The 27521-nt window shown below is 47.5% G+C and overlaps 1 protein-coding gene across 1 annotated transcript in view; it reads right to left on the bottom strand.

The window, feature by feature from the left end:
* The window catches only part of Oseg2 (intraflagellar transport protein Oseg2), a 90813-nt gene that overhangs the window by 22665 nt on the left and 40627 nt on the right, over window positions 1-27521 (bottom strand). The window contains exons 17-35 of the mRNA XM_055063047.2: window positions 23673-23809; window positions 21963-22155; window positions 21805-21897; window positions 21064-21141; window positions 20889-20969; window positions 19873-20119; window positions 19446-19566; window positions 18771-18918; window positions 17580-17669; window positions 17028-17125; window positions 15346-15481; window positions 13629-13745; window positions 9565-9707; window positions 4702-4860; window positions 4431-4611; window positions 3684-3793; window positions 3051-3186; window positions 2789-2887; window positions 2596-2705 (exon numbers count right to left, since the gene is read on the bottom strand). Of these exons, the coding sequence (XP_054919022.1) occupies window positions 2596-2705; window positions 2789-2887; window positions 3051-3186; window positions 3684-3793; window positions 4431-4611; window positions 4702-4860; window positions 9565-9707; window positions 13629-13745; window positions 15346-15481; window positions 17028-17125; window positions 17580-17669; window positions 18771-18918; window positions 19446-19566; window positions 19873-20119; window positions 20889-20969; window positions 21064-21141; window positions 21805-21897; window positions 21963-22155; window positions 23673-23809 (2477 nt within the window). The remainder of the gene's footprint in view (window positions 1-2595; window positions 2706-2788; window positions 2888-3050; window positions 3187-3683; window positions 3794-4430; window positions 4612-4701; window positions 4861-9564; window positions 9708-13628; window positions 13746-15345; window positions 15482-17027; window positions 17126-17579; window positions 17670-18770; window positions 18919-19445; window positions 19567-19872; window positions 20120-20888; window positions 20970-21063; window positions 21142-21804; window positions 21898-21962; window positions 22156-23672; window positions 23810-27521) is intronic.

Below are 27521 nucleotides of genomic sequence, written 5' to 3'. Positions count from 1 at the left end.
TTTTCACGATCTCCTGTCTTTCCGCGGGATTCCCTGCATTTCCGCGTGAACCCACGCATATGTGTTTTCGTGCTTCCGCCAATGTTTCGTCTTTTTACACACACTCATTTCACTGTGGGAATCTAACGAGATAATATCGTACAAAATCTGTTAATTCATGTCGTATACGACATTTCTCTGGTTTCCCACTTTTTTTTGCATTGTTTAATTTTTTTCATTTTTGGCGAACTGAGCGCAACGAGCAGTTTACGGAGAGCACTACATGTTATCTTCTTTGCAAATGACATGCCTTTTATGGCTTGTTTTATTCCTTAGTCCTATTTATTTATGTCAACCATCGCGCCTTGTATTCGATGTATTAATATTATGTTCTTCTCTGTACATTTCTTAAAATCGCTCCTGCCTAAGGCCTCTCAACAGAGGCTGGCAGTATACGCTTTAAAAAAATAATAAACCTCTTCGATTTCTTTAATGTGTCAGTACTTTTGGTTATATACCAGAAGTTGTGAAGCACTGTCCAAGAAGGTTCCTATCACAAGAATTAAATTTTTAAAAATGGGGGGGGGGGGGGGGGGGGCTTAGTAGTAGCGGAGATAGAAGTAAAGGAAATGATGCGATATCATGTTGTGCGAGGAGGCAAACTACCCTTCCCGCAGCAGAGGCTCTTTCCTATTGCCCCGATTAGCGTCGGCAAGAGACATTCATCCTCTACCTTCTCCTACATCGGAGCCAAGTACCCGCGTGACATTTACGTCCCAATCTTGGCCTCCATTTTTCTCCTTTTCTTCTTGCCGCGCGGCGCATTTCGGTAGGCGGATTTGAGACTGCAGCTCTGTCGTTTTGCGGCAATCCCTCAGTTCGCATTGCTGCTGTCTATTTATGCACTGCACGCGGAACCACGACGCCCGTAATGTCGTCTCAGCAGGCGAGGAAAGTGGCCCCTTCGAGAGCGCGCAGGGTGTCGTCTGAATTCTGAGCTGTTTTCGCGGCGTACGTCAGTTTAATACTTCGCAGACATGATCGTCACCGTGTGATCAACGCTCTACGCTTGTCTGTTCGCATGCCTAAACCTGGCGCAAGAAGTACTGGCACAATAACAATACTTTTAGAGTTGTCATTAAACCACCGTAGAAAGCGTGACTCGACCATCAAGCAGCGCACCAAAACAAATGTCAGCCCTGAGTAAGATTGTTCACAATCGACAATGTTCATGCAGTGCTGAACATTCATACTCGTAGTAGCATGGCAGGTTACTATTTTTACTTCTTTTTTTTACGTCGCTGTGTATTGCCCTTTGAGTCCAAGATATTTAAGTAGAGTGTTCACGATCAGTGCTTTACGGAATTGGAATGCATATGGTGAGGTGCAAAACATTATACGAGATGCCGATCCATTAGGAACACCTTGCTCAACGTGACAAGGAGTTGGCTTACATTAGAGTTTTGTAGCGGTTACTTCAAGTCCTTACTTTCTTCATTTTTTTCTTTTTTCACGGCTTTTGTGGTCAAAAAGACTCGGACACATACATTTCATCATTGGCGCTTTCATTATAAGCAACCACTCAGAGGTAAACATATTCGCCTATTCGTCAAGACACAGGGCCAGAGGCTGTTTCACCAAATGCGGGCCATGTCTTTCATAGAATAAACAACTTGACAATTAACGCCTAACGACATTATTCGTTGATACATCGGCAAATACAAAGGGGTGCAAAGGTTTCCTCGAGTAAAGCTGGTAGCGGCATGCGATGCTTAACAAGTATTCTCGGGAGCCTAAGTGGCTTGCAAAGGGGGCTCATCCGACTACGCTTCGAGCCTTCGATCGGCTCCCTTTGGTCCCTAAATAATACGCAAAAAAAAAAGAAAGTGACGGCTCTTTTTGTTATTATTAGATGAAAGAGTGTGTGTCTCTTGTGTCACGTATGCCGGTGCCTTTAGGATGTGTTGCATCCTTTCAAGCGTAAGTGCTTACAATAGACATAACTTACTGTTCTCATGAAGCCGCGCTCTAAGTGCCGCGTGTTTGTGTTTGTGTGTGCGTGCGAGTCCTGAGGTCGTTGAGTTTGTGCTATCGCGATGGCATGTCGGCTGTTTGTGAGTGCAACCATCTCCGGCTTGAAAACACACTCCAGGGCGCCAAATTTGTGCTTCTTGTTCATAAAAAAAAAAAAACGCATTCATATAGATTGCGTCGAAATTTCTTCGCACAATAAGGGTCCAATTTGGAAGTAGCTAAGTTAGCTTTGGCGGCTACTCTAGCTACAAAACGTATTGTTGGCCTAGTTGGCTCATTATAGTGTCGATCACAGGGCACCTTGTGGTCGTCCCGGTCTCCTTTTCTTGTCCGTCGTGTTCTCTGACGCCGCTTGAGCTACGAACTACGCGTTAGCTATCAAGTGTTGCTAGATCCTCCCCTGTACGCCCCCCTCCCCCATTTTGAAAAAAAAAAGAGCAAACATTAACGCTCAAGTATTCAGTACTACTTAATCAGTATTTTAGGGACCGCGAACATTTCGCGTTAGGTTTTTTGTGACCATGCATGCGTTCTGTATTCACTGCACGCCCAGCTTCGACTAAAATGTAACTAGATGCTCACCCTGGGTCGAATTCTTGGGCTACCTTCTTAGCCTTGCTCCACTCGCCACCCGCGATCAGGGCCTCTACGGCGTCCTTGACCAGCTCCATGCTGAGGAACAACTGTGCTGCCTGCGTAGCGATGGGCACGAAACAATGCATACCCAAGTTCGATTTAGGGCGATTAACACTTGCATTTCAAACATAAAACTTACCGAACTGTGCTTCTTGATGTCCAACAGCATACGTGCGGCGTTCTTGAGTATCCTGTCTGCCTTGTGCTCATCTAGAAACTTTAAGGCCAGGTCGGCCGCCTGTGTGCATCGAATATTCATTGTTAAATATGCTGCTTGTGTTACCGATTCATAGCTCCGCAACGGTATCTAGCTTCGGTCTCACTAAGCGGTTACAGTACGGCCAACTTTTGATTTTTCTAGCTTCGTTAAGCAGATACGAGTGCCCACGGCTGTTGCTTACCTTCACCCAGCATTTTTCGAGCATGTCCACGTTTTTCACATTTTCAGGTGTCATGCGCATATAGCAGTCTACGGCTCGGTCGTGCTGCCCATTTCGTTCCCACTCCTGGGCCTGTTCAAGCAGGGCGTCAACGTCTCTGCGAAACGGGGTGAACACGAGCGTCATGGACACAGTCTCGGAATAACTACTTTGTACGCTAGTGTTCATATACGCGCTAACAGTGATAAGCTGCGTTAAAATGTACTGCAATGACAGATCCAAGTGCCAGTTTCCTTACTCAATTAAGGCTTACTTAATGACCACCATATTATTCCGGATCGCGCCAGCTTGCGGAAATTCTGTGAATTGGCCAAAAACACTTGATGGCGACTAAATATTAGCAGCTCCCAGTGGACAATTTATTCTTTTTTTCTTCAGCATACGATCAAATATTTGCAGCAGCGAATACATCGCCACATGAAAACTGCAATAAATCCTTTGTAATACGTAGCACCTTCCCGAACCGAGGCACAAAGCCGACCTCACCATCCTTAATTTAGCGCGCCCCTCCAGCTCATACAAGTGGCCGCCCTTAACATTAACTCTGTGCTTTTCCTGTTAGATGCAGGAGTGAATGGTGCGAGCAACACCTACCGTGATCCCTTCGTGTCCATGTGGTTGTCGTACTCCTCTTGAAGCTCCAGAATCTTCGAAGGTGTGTACTCTCTGCAGATGCGAAGAGCGTCGTTCCACATGCCCGCGTCCTACGCAGAGATTTCGGCGTCTTGGCACCTCCCTCATGCTGGCATGCTTCTTTTCCTTCTGCCCTTTATGGATTACACGCTAATCTACCGTTGTGACCCTACAATGATGACATCAGCACAATGCACCGCTAAAAATTCCGAATTAACGTTTGTCATGGGAAAAAAACCGAAAAAAAAAACCGCACCACTTATTTATATTTTTCCCCAGAGCTTGTTGTACAGGCTTCTACAGATTGAAAAAGTATTATTTTGTGCTGAACAATACGCTTAAAGGAAAGGCCATGACTTTCCGTCAAAGTAACCTGCTCAGTATGAAGTACAAGTGCAGCTTTGCCTGTGCTTTAATGAATGCACGAAAGGCGAAAAGATCGGCCGGAAGCGAATATTTCTGACTCACTACTTCGCGTAGAGCAAGAGGAACGAGGAGTGAAAGAAAGCGAACAGTGTGCGCTCATGAAAATGGCGACAAAATACAGAGCGCTATCCAGCCCCATGTGCGATATGACCGCGAACGCCGAAATTTGCATTCATCAGGCCACATGTGCTACGGCGATCCCTTTATACGAGTTCAAGTGCCTCTCATGTTTCGTTTCTTCACTTTACCACCGAGTAATGTGGAAAAGCAGAGACCGGTAACCTTGTACAGTTTGATGACGAGGTCCGGCCTTTCAGCTCGAAGTGCCAATGACTCAGCTTGCTGATAGTGGCCAGCTTGAAAGGCAACCCTAGCCTGGCCGATGGACACGTCCGCCACGGATTCCGGGTCGTGAGCCTCGGCCACACGCCTGGCGCTGTCCCAGTCTTTATTGTGCACGTACCTTTTGGGCCAGAAAAGGAGTTCCCTGGTTATATTCTCGACGCGGTCACGTAAGGTCAACTGTGGTTCCCATCACATGGGGGCGACTTACATAAGCACCGCTTCTTTAGGCTTGTTAGCCTTGATGAACTCTTGTTCCGCCTCGTGGAACTTGCCCTCGTCCTCAAGAAACATGGCGTATTTCAGGTGGATGTCTGGAAGCTTGTGCTTGGCCGTTGCTTGCGCCAACTCGAACGCAAATTCAAAGGCACTGAAACAACACCGCCGAGATGAGCACTGGTTTGAAATTGCACTCCATAAGACACACGCTCAGTCTGTAAAAAGATGTGAGAATCTGTCCACAGAGGCCCTTTTACATAGCTATCATTTGGCCCGCATCATCGTCCTTCCAAGCATTCCTGTGGTGCGCCCAGGAGAGGGGGATTCTTCACTAAATCTGACGAGACCAGTGCTGCCCGAGCTTCAGTTCAACTCCCTCTTCTCGCGTTCTCTAATCCACACCCTTTTCCCCAATTACCAATAAGGTCGCGAGCCACTGTTTCTGAAAAACAATAGTTTATTCATTCATTTAGTTATTCTCGCATTAAACAGATGCGCGTTCTCTTGCACTCCTTTGCAAATAAAATTAAGCAATATCGTTAGTGCTCACTCTTGTCGCACGTATACTGCTGTGCCGCACCATTCCCGCTGTCTCAATAGGGGATGGTGTGGCAGCGAGGTTTGCGAAAATCTGTCGACAAACTCGCCACGAAACAACTGTCTCAACTGCATGGTCATAAACGGGGATAATAATCACATGGTTAAATGCATGTGCCACAAAACGCGTGATGTGACAGGCAGGACGCCAAATTAGCGTCTTCTATAAAGTTACAAAAGTTGAAGAGGTCGCAGTAAAACAGACCCAAGGGCAGCTTAATTTTTTAAGTGCTCCCTCAACTGCCTCCCGTCGGAATGGCACACCGCCAAGGTGGTGCTCATCCCCAAGCCGGGGAAACCTCCACACATAAATAACCTGCGTCCCATCTCTCTATCATCGTGCATTTGCAAAGTGGCTGAACATGCAATACATCATCGTATCGTCGAACACGTAGAAAACCACGAACTAATTAGGCATAATCTAATAGGTTTTAGAAAGGGACTCTCCACACAGGACGCGATGCTCCTCCTGAAAAGATCCATATTCGATAACGAGACGCGGGACGTACGAGGTATCATTGCACTCGACTTCGCTAAGGCCTTTGATAAGGTGGCTCACGAACACATCTTGAACGAAATTTCCCATCTCAACCTAGGGCGGAAATTCTTTAATTTCACTCTCTCGTTCCTATCGGAAAGGAAAGCGTTCCTTCGACTGGGCACGATCTCGGGCGGTCCTTACGAACTGGGCAACTGGGGAACCCCTCAGGGCTCGGTCCTATCCCCGCTACTATTTAATATCGTCATGCATAAACTCTCCGAAAGACTGGCCGCACTCCCAAAAATAGGCCAGGCAATCTATGCAGACGATATCACAATCTGGTCCCCGGGGGGATCTCTGGCCGATCTAGAGCAATCTCTCCAGGCGGCCATAGATGTAACGGAAGAATTTCTTGCATGCACGGGTCTCAAGCTGTCCGACCAAATCCGAACTCCTCCTCTACAGGCAGTCGCGGCAGGGCGTTCGGAACCTCGAGCCTCTGGAAACGCTGCCAGTCGAAATTACAACACGAGAAGGGCACCCCATTCCGAGGGTGAACTCCATCAGAATTTTAGGACTTTTAATCAACGCCAAAGGCTGTAATGCAGAAGCTCCAAACAAGCTCGGCGCGCAGGCGAAAAATATACTAAGGCTCATCACTAGAATCGCAAGCAAAAAGGGGGGGGGGGGGGGGGGGGGACTCAAGGAGGACAACCTACTCAGGGTCTTCCAAGCTTTCTTCATCAGTCGTATTACTACACGGCACCGTACCTCAAATGGAGCAAAATCGAAAAGATAAAACTACTTGAACTTGGAATTCACAATACCACAGACGAATTAACTGAAGCACAGTTTATTGCACAGATCTGGCTTTCGTTAACTAAGCCGGGAATTAAGATTCTTGATGAAGCTGGTCTACTCCCTATACAGGCACCGCTCGACAGACACCCCCTGTCTAAATTAGCCCGGGAAAGTATAAATGTTGAGCCCGTACCGAGGAACATACACCCAATATATAACGAAGGTCGCAGAAGAGCGCGGGCTAGAACCATCCTTCGACGAATCGATCCTTACGGGGCAGATGCATTCTTCGTCGACGCCGCCAAATATAGCAGCGAAGACAGGTTTGCAATATCGGTCGTTGACACGCGCGGAACATTTATCAGCGCCGCGTCAATCTACACTAAACACACGAATAAGGCGGAGGAAACCGCAATAGCCCTGGCTCTTCAAGCCGCAAAAGGCCCGACGACCAATTTTCTCCGACTCACGCACGGCGGTCAGGGCTTTCTCGTCCGCTCTAGTTTCTATACACTCATCCGGCATCGTCAACAGATCCTTTCGTATTACTACGGGAGAAGAAACTGTAGGTCATACCATAGCGTGGTTTCCGGCCCACGTGAACGATCTAACTAACCAAGCCGGTTGCAACCCTAACGAGCGGGCCAACTGCCTGGCACGTGAATTCACGAACTGCGCCCGAGCTAACGGTACGGCTCTCTCACAGGATTGCCCCTTCAAAGATCATCTTACCACCTTTCACGAAATTACGTCGCATTACAGACACAGCAGGAGGAAAATCCCTCCCCCCAGCCCGAAACTGAACAGGGCTCAGGCCGTTACTTTCAGGCTCTTACAGACCAGCTCCTACCTCACCTCCAGAGCGCTTAGTTCGATAGACCCGAACTTCCCGCAGTCGTGCTCCAAATGCGGTCACGCATGCTGCTCCTTCGACCACATGCTCTGGCTGTGCCCGTACAACGCGGGCTCCGACCTTCAATACAAGTCCAAGTGGGACGCCTTGCTGAAGAGCTCGGATTTCACGAACCAACTACAGGCCGTCCAGAGGGCCCGCGACGTCGCGGAGAGTCACCACCTCCCTGTCCCGTCGTGGGCGGAGCCACCAACTCGATTGGGGAGTCTTCGGTTCCCCCCAATCAAGTTCCTCAGGACACTCTAATAAAGTTCTTGTCACTGTCACTGTCCCTCAACTGACTGCTTTCGACCGATGACACGAAACTGACAATTCAATGCCGGGGTTTCACGAGTCAAAACCCCGATCTTATTATGAGGCTTGCCCGTGGTGGAGTACTACGGATTAATTTTGCCTACCTGAGGTTCTTCAACGTGTACCTAAATCTAAGTACACGAGCGTTTTTGCTTACACCCAAATGCGGCCGCCGCAGTGGAGATCGAACTCGCGATTTCAAGCTTCGCTGCGCAATGCCATACCACTGAGCTACCACGACGGATCAAAGAAATTACATACTCCTGTCAAGGCTGCACTGTGGGCTATGCATGAGTGACGCCGTATGGAAGGATTCTGCAAGAACTGTTTAAAGCGAAGCTTTCTTTGCCTCTTCTTTCGACTTTCCCACTGCTGCTGCTGTGGGCTGCTGTCGCGCACACCGCCTTGGGGGGTGGTTCAGAGCGTGTATATAAATGACAAGCGCGAGTAAGAGAGGAAAGGCGACGGGAGAAACTCGTTTTCACCCCACCGCGTCAAATGTGTACAATGCCCTCTGGAGCTACCTGGCCGTCGCCACATTAGCCGCTTGACAGCTGTAATTATCCTTGACTCCCCTCAGAAGCATTGCAGAAACTGCAGCGCTTCCCTTTCCACTAACGTGCGAGGCCAGACAACACTTCTCTAGAGGGTGTTGGGCCAGGGGGACGCAGATAGAACAGTAGAGAGAAGTAGAGGAGAAGAAGGAGAGGGAGGAGAAGAGGCAGTTCCCATATAAGAGAGGGGGAGGTAACGTGAGAAGGCAAGGAAACCCCATTACTATACGACAGCGGTTGCGGGGAAACAGGATAAGCTTAAGTTCAAGGTACGGCACAGTACGTTGCTGCTATTTCTGAAAAATAAACGCCATGCAAATATGTCAAGCGGGCAACTTACGCAGGGCGTGCAGAAGCAGAGCCGCATTAATTAAAGCGCACCGCAGGGTCCAGGAGACACTACGGAAGTGGTCGACCATCAAATCAACAGTTCTGTGCCCGCCGTGTTACTTTACGGCTATGGTATTGCTAGATGTCGCGGATTTGATCCCAATCACGGCAGCCGCATTTCGACGGGGGTGAAATAGAAAACGCACGTGCACTTAGATTTTGGGACACGTTAAAGAACATCACGGTGTCAAAATTAATCCGGAGTCCGCCACTGCGGCTTGCCTCATAATCTGAGTGTGGCTTTGGCCCGTACAGCCCCATAATCCAATTCCAGTTTAATACTTCTGCCACATTGCGATGTGCCATTTGAGGAAATGACAACGCTCAAGCCTCTTAGAGGTTATAAAATATGGCGCACAACAACGCCTCAAGCAAACACATCTCCCTGTGTGTTCTGTGTACTACGCAGACAAACAGCAGTGCTGCACGCAAGGTAACGTTTAACATCAACTCACCACTCCCGTGTTAGACTAAACGTTGAAGGAATTATGCTTTAGCCGTCAACATCACCGCTAATTATCGTCATTCAAAGCATCCAGCACAGAAAGCTGTGCTTACATCGATTTCCACGGTGCGTGGGATCTGCATAATTTTGTGCACCTAAACCTAAGTAGACGTATTTTTCTTTTTTGCTCTACGTTGATTGGAATGTGACCACCGAGGCTGGGAATCGAATACGCGGCCTCTCGATCGGACACAGGCTGCCATAGAAAAGAACACTTAGTGTAACCAAACCTATGGGCCACTGCGGCAGGAATGGGCCGAAGTTGGCTCTTCTGTAGAGTCTCCGCGGGCACGCCGACGCGACGGAGTGGGCCTCCTTACCAGTTCTCGGCAGCATAATCGATGGTGCTGTCGAGCAGGCCTAGCTTTGTGAGCAGCCGCACGGCTGAGTCCCCACCGAGGCTCTTGGACCAAAGATAGGCCACCTGCTTGCAGGCCACAGGACCGCCATGCTTCTTGGCCACCTGCGCCGTTTGATCAAACGGTCACTGATCCTGACCAAAATGAAGCGCTCGATGAAGACGCTAAAAGGTCCCGCAATTCTTTTACATTGAGGTACCAAATGCACCTCACCGACACTTCGGGTAACAACTTCACCCGGCAGATGCTCTAGAGTGCTCATAAGCAGCATGTAGCCTGCGGCTTAGGCATCTCCAAGCCATTGTTCTCTGTTTTCATTCGCTGCGAAAGGTTCAATGCAAGTAGCAACCGATGGATACGAGGTAGTTTCTGTGCGCCAAAATCGCGTCAAAGACGCGACTCCCATCCCCTCTCACTCAGACGCCTGTGTGCCGCACAATTCATGAGATGTCACCTAGGGCGCTATAATGTAAAGCTATTTCAAACTTTTCTATCCTCATTATGCAATCAGCCCTCCACGGTAGGTCAAGAAATTTTCGGGCCACCCCCACTTCACCTGTCTGTCACGCGACGTCATCAAAACCGTGAAAACGCCCCGTCTGGTATGATATGTGCGCACCTATTATGCCTGATCAGACCGAACGAAAGAAAAATAACTATTTCTGATTCGACGTCTTTCTTCGCCATTAGCCCTCTGCTATTGGTCAAAAGTTTTCGGGCCGCACCCACATCGTCTGTCTGTCGCGTGACGCAAAAAAAAAAAACACATCGAAAGCTCACCGCGTCAAAGTGACGTGTACGCGTGAATGATGCATTAATATGCCGAACAAAACTGAGTTTTTTTCTGAACAGCCGTAGACTTCACCGTTCCGAAAAGAATAGTCCGCCGACTGCTCTGGCACTGGCTACTCGGAGCTGCCGAGGAGCATGGATTTATTTGCATGTACATAATTTTTTTGCGTGGTAATATAACGTTATCGAGCCCTTTCGACAAGTATACGACATCGCTCTGCCAACTATTCTTTCCTAAGGATCCGTTCTAGCGGCATTTTTAACCTTTCGTTGCACGCCGCCGCGATTTTCGGCCAGCCACTGCAAGCTAAGTAAGGGGAAGCGGACTAATCGCAGACGCCGACACCACCCTCCTTATCCGGTTATCTACTTTCACTGTGCTGGCTCGGCCCCATAGAAACCCTCTCCACATGAGCATGGTCCTCGCCTCTTGTGAGCTATTCCTATTCGCTTTGAAAGCAAACAAAAGTAACCTCCTATAAACGAGGAGCACATTTGGCTTGGCTTTTCAAGTAACGCTGCTGGTTACTGCCCGATGCTTGCGTCGGTGGTGACGTAAATTTAACGTTAGGAGATTGGATTAAAAGCAGATTGGAATAGTTTTACGTTATAGGGCCCTTATTTCTGCAAAATGTTTGTTTTTGGCACGATTTTCCAGTTCAGCAAAAAAAAAAAAAAAAGACGAAAAACGAAAGATAGGTTCACCTAACCTCCGGCAAACCTCGTCAGTCAGGTCAACTTGGCAGCCCAAGCATGGACAGCTGCCACTAAATAATTTCTGGTGCGTTATTTCGAGCGCTGTCGGACACAAACCCGTGATGTACGTACGCGGACAAAAGAGTCTGAGCTTCGCCGGCCAGCTTACGTCGGCGATCTCAACAGCCTTCATTTTCAGTGCCTGACAACTTTCACAAGTGCGCCGGCATGCATACGACAGCGAGACATCTTTTTTTTTACTATTCATTTCTGATTGGGCAACGACATGTTGTTCATTTCTTTTGCCTGATCGCACACCGAACTTTAGTCCACCCCTTGTTCTCACCTAACAGCGAGGACTATCTTGCCGTTTCTTGCGTCATCTGTGAAAGAAGTGGAGTTATCCCGGGTCGGCATTTGCAACAACTAGCAATCTGGGGGTGCACTGAGGCGCGTGTATACATCTCCAACAAAAATTTCACCACTACGGCCACATACGCTTGTGAGAGCCATGCTTCAAGAAAGTAACGTTTAATTACTTGTAGATTGCCGGCTGCAGCCAGGACCTGACAACGAACACAAGAGCGTGTATAGGCGTCTTAGCATTTGCCTATTTCACTGCAGATAGACGGAGCAAACAGCGACTACGAGAGCACCATGAAAGAGAAGCGCGCAGTGCCACAGCTCCAGCGCAGGCAATAACAGGTTTACGATATCCTGCGAAGGAATATCCTGCGTCGCTGTAATTGACATTGCCAAGATTACAGAAAGGACTAATGTATATTAGGGGCACTTCATTCGTCATGCCAGGAAGTGCTGAGTCACAGTATTCTAAATGAAAACAACTAAATTCATCTGGCTTCATCACGGTTGAAACGTTTATTTCTTGCGGCATAGCTTTAAATGATTTCGGTAATCCTAATCATCAGGGCCCGTATTCACAAGAAGTTCTTACGCAAAAGCTTTTCATAAAAGCACATGCTAGCCAAACCTTATGCTGGACATAAGTGAAAAATTATAGGCCCATTAGCTAACTCACAGTATTATATAAAATATTCATCAAGATAATTTCCAGTAGAATAAGAGCAACACTGGACTTTAGTCAACTACGGGAAGAGGCTGGCTTCAGGAAGGGATACTCTACAATGGATCACATCCATGTCATTAATCAGGTAATCGAGAAATGCGCAGAGTACAATCAGCCTCTATATATGGCTTTCATAGATTGCGAAAAGGCATTAGATTCAGCAGAGATACCAGCAGTCATATAGGTATTACGTAATCAAGGAGTACAGTCCGCTTACGTAAATATCTTGGAAAATATCTACATGGATTCCACAGCTACGTTAATTCCACACAAAAAAAGTAAGAAGATACCTATAAAGAAATGGGCCAGACAAGGAGACACAATCTCTTCAGTGCTACTAACTGCGAGCTTGGAAGAAATATTCAAGTTATTAAACTGGGAAGGCTTGGGAGTAAGAATCGACGGCGAATATCTCAGCAACCTTCGGTTTGCTGATGACATTGTCCTGTTCAGCAACACTGGAGATGAGTTACAACAAATGATTGAAGACCTTATTAGAGAGAGTGTAAGAGCGGGGTGGAAGATTAATCATGAATAGATTGGCAAAGGAACAAGAGTTAAGAATCGCCAGTCAGCCTCTAGAGTCTGTGAAGGAGTACGTTTACCTAGGTCAACTAATCATACGGAACCCTGATTATGAGAAGGACATTCATAGGAGAATAAAAATGGGTTGGATCGCATACGACAGACATTGTCAGCTCCTGACTGGAAACTTACCCTTATCATTAAAAAGGAAGATGTACAATCAGTGCATTTTACCGGCCCTGACATGTGGGGCAGAAACTTGGAGACTGACAAATAAGCTTGAGAACAAGTTAAGGACCACGCAAAGAGCGACGGAACGAAGATTGCTAGGCATAGCGTTAAGAGACAGAAAGAGGGCGGTTTGGATCAGTGAGCAAACGGGTATAGCCGATATTCCAATTGACATTAAGAAAAAAAGAAATGGAGCTGGGCAGGTCATGTAATGCGCAGGTTAGATAACCGGTGGACCATTAGGGTAACAGGATGGGTGCCAAGAGAAGGGAAGCGCAGTCGAGGACGGCAGAAGACTAGGTGGAGCGTTAAAATTAGGAAATTCACGGGCGCTAGTTGGAATCGGTTGGCGCAGGACAGGAGTAATTGGAGATCGCAGGGAGAGGCGTTCGTCGTGCAGTGGACATAAAAATAGGCTGATGATGATGATTATTAACGAATGCGGCCGGCCAATGGCGAGCAGCACCTACGAACGAAAAGCTTTGTGAATTCGACCCCAGAATAATCTTAGTGCTGTCAAAATCAAATTGTAACATCCATTCGTTTTACTTTTATGTTCGAAGCAATTTTGAAATGTGGATGGCGCACACTTTTTACTTTAGTTCCAGGCTAGCGCTCGCAGAAATAATTGAGGGTAGGGAAAAAACGAAATTCATGATAATTGCATATAGGGCGCACGTTGCGCGCTACTCACGCCATACGCTTCTTCCCACATGTCATTGGCGCGGTACATGTTAACGGCAGCCTTCCAGTCGCTTGCCGCTAGGTAATGCGCTTCAGCTTGCAGGTAGTTGCCTTCGCCCTCTAGTTCCTGCGTGATATACACGTACGTGAACACACACACACACACGTATATATATATATATATATATATATATATATATATATATAGTAGTTCAGGCCGAGCTGAGAGCTCGGCCTGAACTACTATGTTCTAGCCTGCTCCTCGGCGTTGGGGAAAGGGAAAAATGGAAGAAAAGGAAAAGGAGAAAGCGAAGATGATGGCTATATGAACACAAGAGGCATGAATAAAAAATAACAGTTAACCAGAAACATTTATTGCAATCTAACATCCAGTTCGGCGTGTGTAAGAAAACTCACAATGGTCTTCGTGGCCTGACACGAGGAATATTTTGGTCATGGGCCTAAAGGAGGCCTTCAGAAAGTGGCCGGTTAACTATGCTTGCCAAATATTCCTCCCTTGATTGTCTTTCTTGCAAGTACAACGGGCACACACAAAGCACATGGTCTATAGTCTCCGGCACGGCGCAGTTCTCACATTCCAGGCTGTCCGCACGGCCAATGGCGATAGTGTTGTGTAAGGGCCACTTCGAGTCTCAAGTCCTTACAGAAGGCTTGCTCGGCTTCTTTGAATGCATTACACTGGTTACACTCCTACGTGAAGTACACTCGTGTACTTCACGCAGTACGCGCAAACCTCCCAAAAACACGCGCAAACCTCCCGTGAAAGGTTTGCGCGTGTTTTTTGAAAGTGACGATGCTTCAATGAAACGGCTTTCGCATAACGGATGTCACTGAAAAACTAAATATTCCGATTCCATAGGGGTGGTGATCTACAAGAAATTTTGAACTACCTGACCAGAGGACAGAAAGTGTTTAAAATGGCTGATCGCCAGCGCGAGAGGCGACAACTTTTGCTGTCATCGTTACTCGTGAGATTCCAGCTCACCGCGACAGCGTTAATCGACGTGGCGCACGGGTATGCGACGACTGCCAGCCACGCAAGGTTGGATGGGCCAGCATTCGCGCAAACGATCTCGACTGCCTTGACTTGATACCGCGGGAACTGTGATGACGGTGCAACTAATTCTAAAACGTGGTGTCATAATCGTTGCTCTATACTCTTTGAACTTCAACCGTTCGCTTTCTGAGACTGAGTTGCGTTGGAGATGAGATGCCACTGAGCATTGTCGAATTGGCCGCGTACGCGGCAACGAGGGTGAGTTAGCTATTTACATACGCTTTCACCGCACGCATATGATGCGCAGTTATATTGGGCAAAGACTCTAGCTTTAACAATATCGGGATCGGCGAAAGTGATGCGATGAAACTCGCATAACGGGAAGCGTGGATCTTTTTTCGCCATTTTTCGATCATTCCCTATCCTTTTCGCGTCCACTTGCTCTTGAATGTAAGGGAACTGTGTTACCTAACGCGCACGTTTATGCATGCCATCTACTGGACACTTGCCGGCAAGGCTGACTTATCAAATTTGATAACTGCTACCAACATAACCGGCATGTATTGTTTCTGTTATTTCTATATTTAATACAGCGCGAATCGTGACGCTGGTTATGCGCATTCCGATCGTATATATAAATTAAACTAGATGGTAAAAGATAAACGAAAGTTATCAAGGCCTTCAGGCAAACTTGATCTTGGATACTTACTTTAGCGAGATGCAAGTGTGTGTCTGAAAGAAGGTCTGGGTGAAATTCCTTGACTACACGCATCATATTGTCGTACTGACGATACCTCTTATACATCGCAATGGCCAAGTCGGGCTCGTCGATGAACAAGTAAAGCCTGAAAAAAAAATCGGCAGAGTAGGAAACGATCAAATACTTACGCACATAAAGCACGTAAAGAAAGAAAGCACGATAGACCAAACGATAAGCACTCGAACGAAATGGGCGAGAAACGGCGGGTTTCTGTGTTTTTCCGCCGGGAAATGCGCCTATGGCCTTGACGTATAGCAAAGTGAGATGGTGGCTAAATAGCTAAACAAATGGGGAAGGAACAGTCAGAGAAAATATACGGGCGTCTTGCTTTGAAGACACTCGGCACTTTCGGTTATTTCTTTTCTGTTATGTTGTGGATACCGCACTGGGCCGCCCCCCGCTGGTACCGTTTTAGCGTAACTGGGGCCGAATTGGCCGGCCGCCTTCACTAACCATATGTCCGACATCGCGACTGGTTGGAATATATGCTCTCACGAACAATTTTAGCGTAAGAACGTTTTTGTGGAACCGCGGGCACCTCGTTCGTACGCTCTCTTTGCCATTGCCACGCCGACTTCGCTAATAGTATGTCCAGCATCAGGGCCCGCATTCACAAAAGGCTATTACGCTATATTTGTTCGTACGAGAAAATTCCAGCCAATCCTCATGTTGGACATATTTGCCAAGGCGGCCAAGCAATGGCACAGAGCACTTACGAACGAAAAGCTTGGTGAATAAGGGCCCAGAATTGGCTGGCACCTACTTCTGGGATCAGTTCTTGCGTGTGTTTTTTTTTTTTTTTTTTGTGACTGCGGGCCCAGAAGCTACGGGGAAAAAAAGAAACTGACACAAGTCGTGGGTTCCGTAAACACGTGTAAGAGGACTCGTTGCAAGGAAAACATCACTGGTTGTAGCGTAAAAGATGAGACTGTATACATAACTAGGCTGCCAAAAACGCTAAATAACTGACTACAAGCAAAACTCACAGCTTGTCGTGTAGGCTTCCGCCGCGAAACCGAAAACAGAGCTTGCACTTACCCATTTTATAACTGCACTGCTGCGAAAGCTTTTGTCGTTGTTTCACTTCTGATAAATCGTGATACTTTGTTTAGCAGGCGCAGAAGAGTAACAAGATCTTTAGTCGGTTGTCGCGAAATATCTGGTGAGTTTCGAACATTTTAACATACCGAATAGTTCCTTTTCAAATACGAGTAGTTAGTCTGTAATATTCGATTCGTATTCCAAACTTCGAATATTCGCCCACCCCTAGCATTAGCTATTTCTTTAACTTTCAGTTCCCTCCGCTTTACTAAGATTATAAAGATAAAACACGGCGGTTACCTTTCCTTACAACTGCTAAGCACTGTAATGGAACAAAAGCAGTTCATTCCCCCAGCCTTACCCTTGGCTCAATCAGTATTCTTCGTGCGATGGTAACTTCATTAAATACCGGCCCATCAGTTCCCCTGATTTTTCTGGAGGCATCACCTATCCGCATTTCTAACCGGTACTGACCCGAGCTCCATCATAGTCTGGATCCTTGAGTGAGGCCATAAAATAAAGACACAGCTGGAGTGCGCCTGCGCGCCCTTCGCTAAGGGTTAATTCGTCGCTCAACAGGCGGCACTCACTTTTCCGCCTCTCTGAGTTTTCCTTGTTTCTCGAGCTCCGATGCCTGCTCAGTGTACATGCTCGTCACATCTTCCGGTCTGAGGTGGAGCTTGGCAAGCTGCGTGGACAGAAAGTCACTTGGCACAACACTGCTGACCTTTCACAGACAAGTAAAACTTTACGCGCACACTTGTAGTCACGTTAATAAATGGCGGTTGCATATTTTCCCCGTATTTCCCCCCAGTTTCTTTAAAACACATTTTTTTTTTCATCGCAGCTTATTGCGTGCTATTCACTCCGCGTAATGTTCTCTTCCTTTGATATTTTTCTTTCATACCTTTTTTTTTTTTTTGCCATTTCTTTGTCGTTGCGGTTCATTTTGCATGCCGATATATATTATAACTCGTCCTTCGGCGGCCTATTTGATCAGGTTCAACAAATACAGGGCGAAGCCTCGAAACAGAACTAGCCATAAATGGGGGTCAAGTGATTTGGCTGCACTCTTGTATACAGCCACTCGTTTGTCAACGCTACACAACTACAGCCGTAAAGAATAATTGTAAGGGTTTCACCTTCAGTGCTCTGTCCCATTTTCCAGCAGTGTTGTACATTTCAATGGCCTCTTTTATCTTTCCAGCTTCCACGTAAAAGTGTTCCGCCATCTGAAACGCAATCGTGAGGCAATTCACAAGAGGTCGTTGAAGGAGCAAACTTACGCGTCGATGGCACAATCGAAAACCGCACGAGCAGACGGCGGCGCGATGAGCTGTGCCTTCAGCGTGCTTCGTCACATATTTTCGAGCGACGCATATCTGCCGTCTCCGTCGTTAATAATCCTCGTAAGATTTCTTACAGAGGGTAACGCCTGCAGCTAAGGGTGCGCTTTTTAATTCGTCCATTTGTTTGTAGGAACGATACCCGGAGCTTGTCTGGTTGTGCACTTCTGCTTCGTGCACTTCACTTCTGCCCATGCTTGTGCACTTGTGTTGTATCTGGCAAGATGCGCGTCAGTTTGCGCGCCGATGCAATCTGCGTGGGTTCGTACCGTATGCAACGAAGCGGCTGCCGCCAGGCGGCGGCCTTGTGCAATACAGGGTTCAGCCAGAGCAGGGGGAAAGTAAACATGTCCGCAGTAGAGATCAGTAAGCGGCGATTGGAAGATTGGTGGAGGAAACGTAGGGAAACGACAAACAACGGAGGCGTGCAAGAACAATGTTCACAATAGGGGTTCAGAAAGCTTGGTTATGGGAATTCATCGCGTTTTTTTTTTTTTCGTTTCTTTTTTTTTCGTTTTAACATAGGTAGGACATTAGGCAATATAATAACAGGAGCTTGGTAGGGCAACCCACCGCCCCGTTTCAAGGGGGACGCTCATAGCATCCATCCATTCATCCGGGAGCAGATGGACTCGGCGGTGGTTACAGGCATAGGTAATAAAAATTAAAAATTAAATTCTAGGGTTTTACGTGCCAAAACCACGATATGATTATGAGGCACGTCCGTAGTTGGGGACTCCAGATTAATTTTGACCACTTGAGGTTCTTTAACGTGCAGGCATAGATAACTTTACAATACAAAGACAGAGGTTTTAATGAAGAGAAAGAATATGAAGTAGGAAGGGGCACGATGCTAGACTGCAATAGATGCTGTAAAACTTGATTAGCGTAAGCAGGCAAGGCGACTATTTGTCTCCACCACGTTTCGAAGGGGATGTCATTAGACATCATCATCAATCATCAATCATTGGGGCATGGAAACCTGACCTCGAGGTCTCCGGTCGAGTGGAAGTGCTGAGCCAGCTTGCTCTGGTACCGGTTTAGCTCAGGGGTGTCATCGATCACCTCGATTATCTGCACAGCCTTTTTCCACTGCCTTGCATTGATGGCTGCATCCAGGGCCTTCACCGTCTTCCTGCGTGAAAAGGTCACCGATGGGCAGGCGCCGTGTTGCTCATGCGTAGCCTCAGCGAGCGCTAGGTGGGAGTGCTCTTCGCCCTGTCACTCCGCGCGCCGACTGAGCACCACGGCTAGGGACAGTATTCTACTAACCTAATTTGTAGCGAAGCATGAGTTGGCATAATTAACTGATGCACTAACTTTGCAGATGTTTAGGGAACTTCTGTATGTAACTAGAACGTTGTGGAATGGGGGAAATGAGGAAGAAATATTACGATGTTTTGCGCCCTTACTCTTCCTGCGGTTGATAGATTGTTCACCATGAGCTGCAGCGAGACATATAAAGCGTGTAAACAGGACATTAACATGCGTAGCTTTGTGTAGTTGGATAGTTGACGATACTTAAAATTTCCCACCCAAGTACATATGAATGAAGATAAACTTAAATATGAACAAATTCGTTTACCACGTTACTCTTCTGTGCGCGCCTTAGTTTTCTCAACTGTAGTGATGACATCTCGGCAGCCCCTCGCCACCACTCACCCTGCCTCGATAAAGTGGTTGATGGCCGCGTCCAGCTGCCTCTGCGAGACCAAGTACTCGCCCCATTCCTCTTCAAGGGCGACCACGTCTCCGGGATTCCGTTGCCGAGAGAGCTCCACGGCTGCACGCAAACGCAACAATAAGAAGAAAGGAAAACATTAAATAAAAAATAAAGAAGTAGAGTAAGTGTAAAGAGAACAGTGTATAGGCAGAGAATAAAGTATGGTAATGCAGCCACCGGCACGCGTGCGATATCACGTTGCCACCAGAAAACTCTGTGGCGCAAAACGCCTGGAAAAAGAAATGAGCACTTCACGACAGCGCTTTTCTTGGTGCCGAAGCATTCAAAGCATATGTAGCGCCAGCGATGTTGCCGCCGAGTGCCAAAGCCTCCCTATGGCGGTTTCGCTGTTAGCGACGGGCGCACCTTTTGCGTAGTGGTGGCCCGCACGGTAGCACTGCAGCGCCTTGGCGTGCTCGCCGAGCTGCTCGTGGAGGTTGCCGGCGTGCTCGTACAGCTCGGACTGGGTAAGCGCCGTGATGACGCGGTCGGCCAGCTGCCGCTGCTGCACAAGAGCCGGCACCGAGCGCAGCACCAGGGCGGCCTTGGCCGGAAGACCAGACTTGAGGTACAGCGAGACCGCCTCTTCCACGTCGCCCTCTTTCTCCTTCAGCTGCCAGGACCCAAACAGGCGACCGAAAAGAAGCCCAACTGTTAATGGCTCAACTATGTCCGGGCAAACACAATCGCGCTCCAGCATGATTCGCTATTTATGACTTTTGGGGGGGAATCGTTAAGGGCAATATAATGCGTAAAAGTGAGTATCTGCATACTTTCTACGTAATAATTCTCTTTCGTTTCCTTAAAGCTATGCCATGGGGCAATTTTTTTCCCCTTCTCAATAGTCACCTGCCGTGGCAGCTCAGTGGCGTTGCGCTGCTGAGCACGAAGTCGGGGGTCCGATGCCGGCCGCGGCGGCCGCGTTGCGATGGCAATACAGCAATAAAGCTGCCTTTTGGGACAGTCCGTCCAATCGGCTGCGTTAAGATTACTAGGATGCCCCCTAAAACATTCTCTACAACGACGTTATGTAGACTAATCTTGCAAAAAGATGCATTGCGAAAGTGCTAAGCATGGTGAACTCCTCGTCGTTCCCAAACTACTTTCAATTATTAAAAAATTACGCAATGCCCCGCGCATGGAAAAGTGAAACAGACAATTCGTTTCGTTTTAGATTTCTTCCGCTAGCTCTTGGTGGCAACATTTTTAGCCGTTATGCGAATAAAAATGGCGATTAAATTGATGCGTAGAAAAAATTAACGGTTGCACTTTCTCACCAAAATTTACTCCTATCGGGCGCTCTCAAACTGATCAATTTATATTTTGAGTTTGAACCAATATACGTTCCGAAGAGTAGAACGACAGGCAACAAGTGCACTTACCTCGGCTGCTTTTCCTTCCATGCCGTTATTCAGGAGCCACTCAAAATAGTCCTCCCGGAGTTTCTCAACGTTGTGATAATTCTGCATTACATGTGCGGTTAAATAAAAAAAAAGGGGGGGGGGAATTGTGTCATAGTTTGCTGCTAGACACGGCGACAAAAACAGCTCTTCTTACTTTCGATTCGGCCAGCTGGATCATCTCGTCCCATTTGTGCATATTTTTGTACATCTCCATTGCCTCTTCAACTTTATTCTGTACGCAGCATGACAAGCGGAGAAAAATACATGGCGGATGTTGTTTTAGCAAGTCATCATGCGGACAATAATCACTGTAAATGTGCGGGCTGTAGTTGCGATACGAGTTTTAAGTAATCTCTCCTCGACGACGCCATACCGACAGGAAAAAACCCACACACACAGCAGGCACGTGCAACTACTTCCCAACTCTAGGATATGAATAATCCTTGTCGGTTGCCTGTTGTGCAAAGAGGAAACTCTGCCCCGGTATCGCGCCAGTTCGTCTTTTAACTGCAAGAGAGAAGAAAGAAAGAGAGTGACAAAGGAAAGACAGGGAGGTTAACCAGAGATTATCTCCGGTTAGCTACCCTGTACCGGGGGAGGGGCAAAAGGATGCGATAGGTGAGAGAGAGAAAAAGAATTTAAAAAAAGCTAACTAAAAATCTAAGTGCCAGATAAACTGCGTATGCGCCCAAGTTCCTGCTGAATAAATGGAGCTAATTTTCCACGCTATTAGTCCACCGCATTGATCGAATCACCACAGCTGTATATAGAGCACGCCAGCACAGCGTCTTTTATGCACCGCTGTGGTGCGCCAGCTAGCGAGGCCTCAATCAAGCAGCATTGGGTTATGTTCTCAGCTGAAAGCTTGGAGCTGACCACCCCTTGTGGCTCGTACCTGCTCGAGGTAGATGTTCTCAGCCAGCTTGAACTGTTTATCCAGCATGGCCATCCGCGCCCTCACTTCGTAGTGGTCGTGGCCGTCTTGACCCTGGAAAGGAATTAGGGCGGTCACTTGGCATATGCAACAGCCGCGTGTTGCGTGCGCGCGTATACCGTGGCCATTGCGGCCTCCTCTTGGAGGCGCATGACGTGCGCCAGGAAGCGCGCCCTGGCCAGGTCGCCGAGCGCGGCGTACGAGCGCTCGGCCACGGCCACAAGACGCTCCTCGAGCGCCATCTGCCCTAGCGTGCGCCACATGGTTTCCGTCTCCTCCGTGAGCTCCAGGCTCTCCAGGTATGCCACCGCTCTGCACACGAGGAGGAAAAAGAGAAGGGAGGGGTGCATTTGCTTAGACGCAGGAGTAGAACACTCTAGACAACATTGGGCAAGGTCTTCGGATTGTAGACTCTAGGTCCAGTTGCCGGAAGGTGTCAAAGATTTCAGGATGGAAGCAGACACACAATGGGATCAGGGCACGTGTGGCTCGCGGGTGCATTTTCTGACAGTGGAGACGGAGCCGGATGGCAGAAGAGAGGGATAAGTTAGTGGGGCTGTGGGTGAAGAAAGACAGTGGGCATCTCGTTCCACGATGACATTGTAGTAATCCTGACCATGTGGCTGCACCCATGTGAGTTTTGATGGTTACACGTGGCGACTTGTTACGTCTATGCACCGGCTCACAGATGCGGAGCATTTCGTTTGCGTGTCTAAGGTGTTTTTTAACTGGTCTGAGTGAGTCAGTGGAATTATGTGGCCTCATTGACGTCAGACAAGTTGACGACATCTTCGCATGCATCGTGTATAGCCTGCAGCTAAAATAATGATGAATACTGAAGGTATGTGGTATAACTTCGGGTAACTTGTATTTTAGGATGTGTCGGCTTCAATAAAGCTACTTGCCTTTCATGTCGTAAATGCGGCGTTTGCTTAAATCACACAACGTTCCCTAAGAATGGTTGGCTCAAATGCTGGAACCAGTTGAGTACCCGTTGGCGAAGGGCATCGCACTGCATTTCACACACACACACACACACACACACACACGCACACACACACACACACACACACACACACACACACACACACACACACACGCACGCACACGCGCACGCGCACACACGCACGCACAGGCACACACAGGCACACGCGCACACACGCACACACACACGCGCACACACACGCACACACAGGCACACGCGCGCACGCACACACGCACAGGCACACGCGCGCACACACACACGCGCGCACACACACACACACACACACACACACACGCACGCACACGCGCACGCGCACACACGCACGCACAGGCACACACAGGCACACGCGCGCACACACACACGCACACACACACACACACGCACACACACACACACACACGCACACGCACACGCGCACACACACGCACACACAGGCACACGCGCGCACACATACACGCGCGCACGCACACACACACACACACACACACACACACACACACACACACACACACACACACACACACACACACACACACACACACACACGCACACGCGCACACACACGCACACACAGGCACACGCGCGCACACACACACACACACACACACACAAAATCTGAATGTAAGTTCCGGCGGAGTGAAAAATTGGCACACGTGAAAATGTCCGAGTGCACGTGTTGGGCGAAACTGGACAAAAATTAAGGGGTGTGATTACCAGTGCGTTTCTGTGACGAAACCTCCGCCGTTAACTGTGTATACGTACCATCAAGATTAAAGTGTAACTTGGGCGCAACCAGAAACTCTCGACTGCCGATGCAATAAAACCCGGTGCGAATTAACCTCACCGTCCGAAGTCGCCGTCGGTGATTGCTGTGCCAAATTCGATGAGACCTTCCTTCAGCGGGTAGCCAACTGTAGTGAGGCCTTCGTTGACAATGACTTCGGTCTTACCATCCTCGCGTTCAATATCCGCTACTTCACCCTAAAGAGGCGCAAAAAAGAGAAGACAAAGCGCGGACATTTTTCTTTTCATTATTGTTTTGGCACACCGCTTGGGGGCTTAATTTAAGAAAATTGTGCGAGGAACGTATGTATTTTAGTCAGTCAACGCCGCAGTCAATTTTCCGATGACGACTTTGACACCATTGTCGACCACCAATGACACCTTCTTATTTCTCGACATGTTTTATGTACGCTTCTTTTTTTTTCGCTTCGTAAGCTACGATGCGGCTATGAGCGAGCAGGCAAAGCTCAGCGCGGTAGGACAAATATATCTATTGCGATTAACGAATATGTAGTTGACACACCTCTTCCACTGCGCGGGTCTTAAGTCACTCGCTCTCTCCGGCCTACCCTACATCTGTTCGCTTTGAGTGCAAATCCAGGACGACCTATAGCTTGCTACATCAGAAATAAAGACGGAGCTCGGGCAGACCTTGCGAGCTCGAATGTGACAGTAATGCGAAAAGCAAACACAATTCACTAAATGTTGACATTGTTGGCTGCAGGCAAGTTTATGCAGGCCTGTCTCTGCCTGCAATTAACAATATCAATATCCAACGAATTGTGTTTGTGTCTTCTCGCATTACTGTCACACTAACGCCTCATAACGGGTGCACATGCATTGATGCAGTGTTAGGGCCCTATAACGGAAAACTATTCCAATATGTTTTTATTCTAATCTCCTGACGTCAAATTTGCGTAACCGCCGACGCAAGCACCGGGCGATGACCCGCAGGGTTGTCTGAACAGACCAATCAAACGCTCTCCTGCTTTATAGGAAGTCAATTTTGTTTGCTTTAATAACGAATAACATTGCCTACACTGAGCGGCTTGCCTTTATCTAATTGGCTGACAGTAGGCGAGGAGCATGCTCAAGTGGAGAGGGATTCGATGGGGCCGAGCCAGTGCACTGAAAATCTATAATCGCATGAAGAGGCTGGTGCCAGCGTCTGCGATTGGTCCGCTTTCCCTTACTTATAGCTTGAGATGGCTGGTCGAAAATCGCGGCGGCATGCAACGAAAGCTTAAGATTGCCGCTAAAATGGGTCCTCAGCAAAGAAGAGTTGGCAGAGCGAGGTCATAAACGTGCCCAAAGTGCTCGAAAACGTTACACGGCCACGGAAGAAGTTTTATTGTACGCAAATAAACCCATGTTTTCCGGCACGTGTGAGTAGCGAGTGCAGGAGCAATCGGCGGCAGCCATCATTTATTTCTCTCGGAACGGGGCAGCCTGTGGCTATTCAGAAAAAAAAAAATCAGTTTTGTTCGGCATATTAATGCATCTTTAACGCGTACACGTCACTTTGGCACGGTGAGTTTTCGCGGTTTTGTGACGTCGCGTGACAGACAGGCGAAGTCGGGGTGTTTCAAAAAAGTTTTTGACCAATCTCGGAGGGCTGATTGCAGGATTGGAATAGAAAAGTTCGGAATAGCTTTACCTTATAGCGCCCTTGGACAATTGTATCGGAAAGCAGATTTAACGCATTAAATTAAGTCGCTTAATTGTTCAAAATCTAATAGTAAAGCTGCGCAAAGCTCCGTGCTTAATCAGCATAGTTTTACTCATCACATTTTCTATGAGTCTTTGCGGCATTTGTATGAGACGAGGAATTTCACAATTTTACTGAGAACAGCTGTTCGAGCAAAGAAATGGGTCGATTCTGTTCGTTCGTGAGGCTTTGGTCGAGGCACAGCACGAGGAAACGAACAAAGGTCCGACCTGGGATCAAACCAAATTTCGTGCGTTTTTCGGCTGAATATTCTAATCACTGCGCCATGACCGCTTTCTTTTTATATTTTATTACAGGGAAGCAAAACAGAATCACTTATACCAGAACAAGAAACCCTATGTGAATACAGCCAAATTCAATCAGAAATCACAGAGAAAAGATCAACCTAAGAAAAAAGCTAAGAACACGATCTGCTCCTGGAAGATGCTCTTGGTTATTCGCAGTGGTTCGGCATTTATATCAACCATTCTTACTCTCGATCCACAGACTCGTGTAATCCAAAAAAGAAAAATGTGGTCGTAAGGCAAGCTTTTCTTTTGTTACATTAAATAGGGAGCTTTAGAGATGTATCTGTAGTGTACGCAAGCGGCTTTGCGTACGCAAAAACCAAAACGCCACTTTGTGGTCTTTTGTAAGCCCGGCGGTTTGCGTCCGCTAACTTTGGGTACGCAAAATTTAAAACTCCCTAATCAGGGGCGTAGCCAGAAGGGGGGATGGGACACAATAGGCACGTGCGCTTTGCTTCTCTTCAACACACGCCTACCCCTTTCTCATGCGGTAAACTTCGACACGTGTCGCTTTCCTCCTTTCACCCAACAACACCAGTTGAAGTGCACAATGCGATTCTTAAAGGGCAACGCCGGCGTTTTTTTTTTTTTTTTTTGCCAGATATTGTCATTTTCAAGTGGCACTGACAGTCCTGTCACCGGTAGGGTGGTTAAATTTGCTTAGAAACTCATCAATAATTTTAAATAACCAATAAACGAGCTACCGAAAAATCTAAACGGGTAGCTGCTTCGTGTGACGTCACGATGAGTCAATGACGACAGAGTGCTAACGCCGATAAAGCGAAGCTGACGATGTCTTGTGATGACACAGGGAGTTTTTCCAGCTCTCTCGAACTAGACAGCGGCGATCTCAGCGACGATATGAGCGCTGAAGGATCGCCGTTTGCCTTAGAGCCGCAGCAACTGCGCGAGGCAGCTGACGAGTCCCAAGCTCAACGCATTGTGCTGCGGCAAGACGAAGAGAATCACCGTTCATCATGTCTGTCAAAAGGATGATTGTCGGCCGTCGTCTCGAAGAGAAAGGAGCCAGCTTCGCCGTTTCTGGGCGAAGAGGCGGTGTAGTCTCTGACATCACAAGCACAGGGTGGCCAGTAAGGAGTCGTACACTCGTGGGCATGAGTAGGGAACACGCAACCAATCTTTAAAATTCATTTTCAGGAAAAATGAATGTCTTGCAGTCATATCGTTTGGCACAGACAATCAGAGTATAAAAGATAACGTATATTGCATATTTTATTAAGGTCAATGGACATCTAAAAATCGCCGGAGTTGCCCTTTAATCTCAAATGCACATGTCCTGGTATCGGCAATATACATGCGCGCGACATCAAATATATAGTTGGCATTATATCTAATACTCTGACCCACATCACTAATTTAATATTTTATTTTTAAGCTTTAATAATTTAATCTTTTTCCCGACGCCCGCCTGAAGCAACCAGAATATACCAGTCTTAAAAACGGGCGGCAATACTAAAGTCACTAACTATAGGCCTATCGCTATCCTTTCCTTCTTTAACAAAATTGTAGAAAAGCTTATTGCATCCCGATTTTACAATTACCTGGATAAATTGAACATGTTAAAGGGATTGACAACGAATTTTTTAGTATCAGTTTTTTTAAGTGCAACGAAAAGCGTACCGGTGAGAGTGTCCAATCGTACAGTGGTAACGCGGAAAACACCATGGAACATTTTTTTATCAGAATTTTTCGATCGGCAGCGAGGATGTAGTCGTACGCTGGAACCACGCTGGAAACAGTGATATGTAAGCTCGATGGCGATTGTACGCTGACATTGGTGGGAAGCAGACGACAAGTGCCGCTCTAGCTGTATAAGAAAGTAATATTTTGTTTATGAACTCTATGTTCTTGGTGTTCATGTTTTCTGAAAAGT

Source organism: Dermacentor andersoni, chromosome 1, assembly GCF_023375885.2.
Source record: "Dermacentor andersoni chromosome 1, qqDerAnde1_hic_scaffold, whole genome shotgun sequence".
Classification (NCBI taxonomy): Eukaryota; Metazoa; Arthropoda; class Arachnida; order Ixodida; family Ixodidae; genus Dermacentor; species Dermacentor andersoni.
This window is presented reverse-complemented; position numbering and strand designations above follow the sequence as displayed.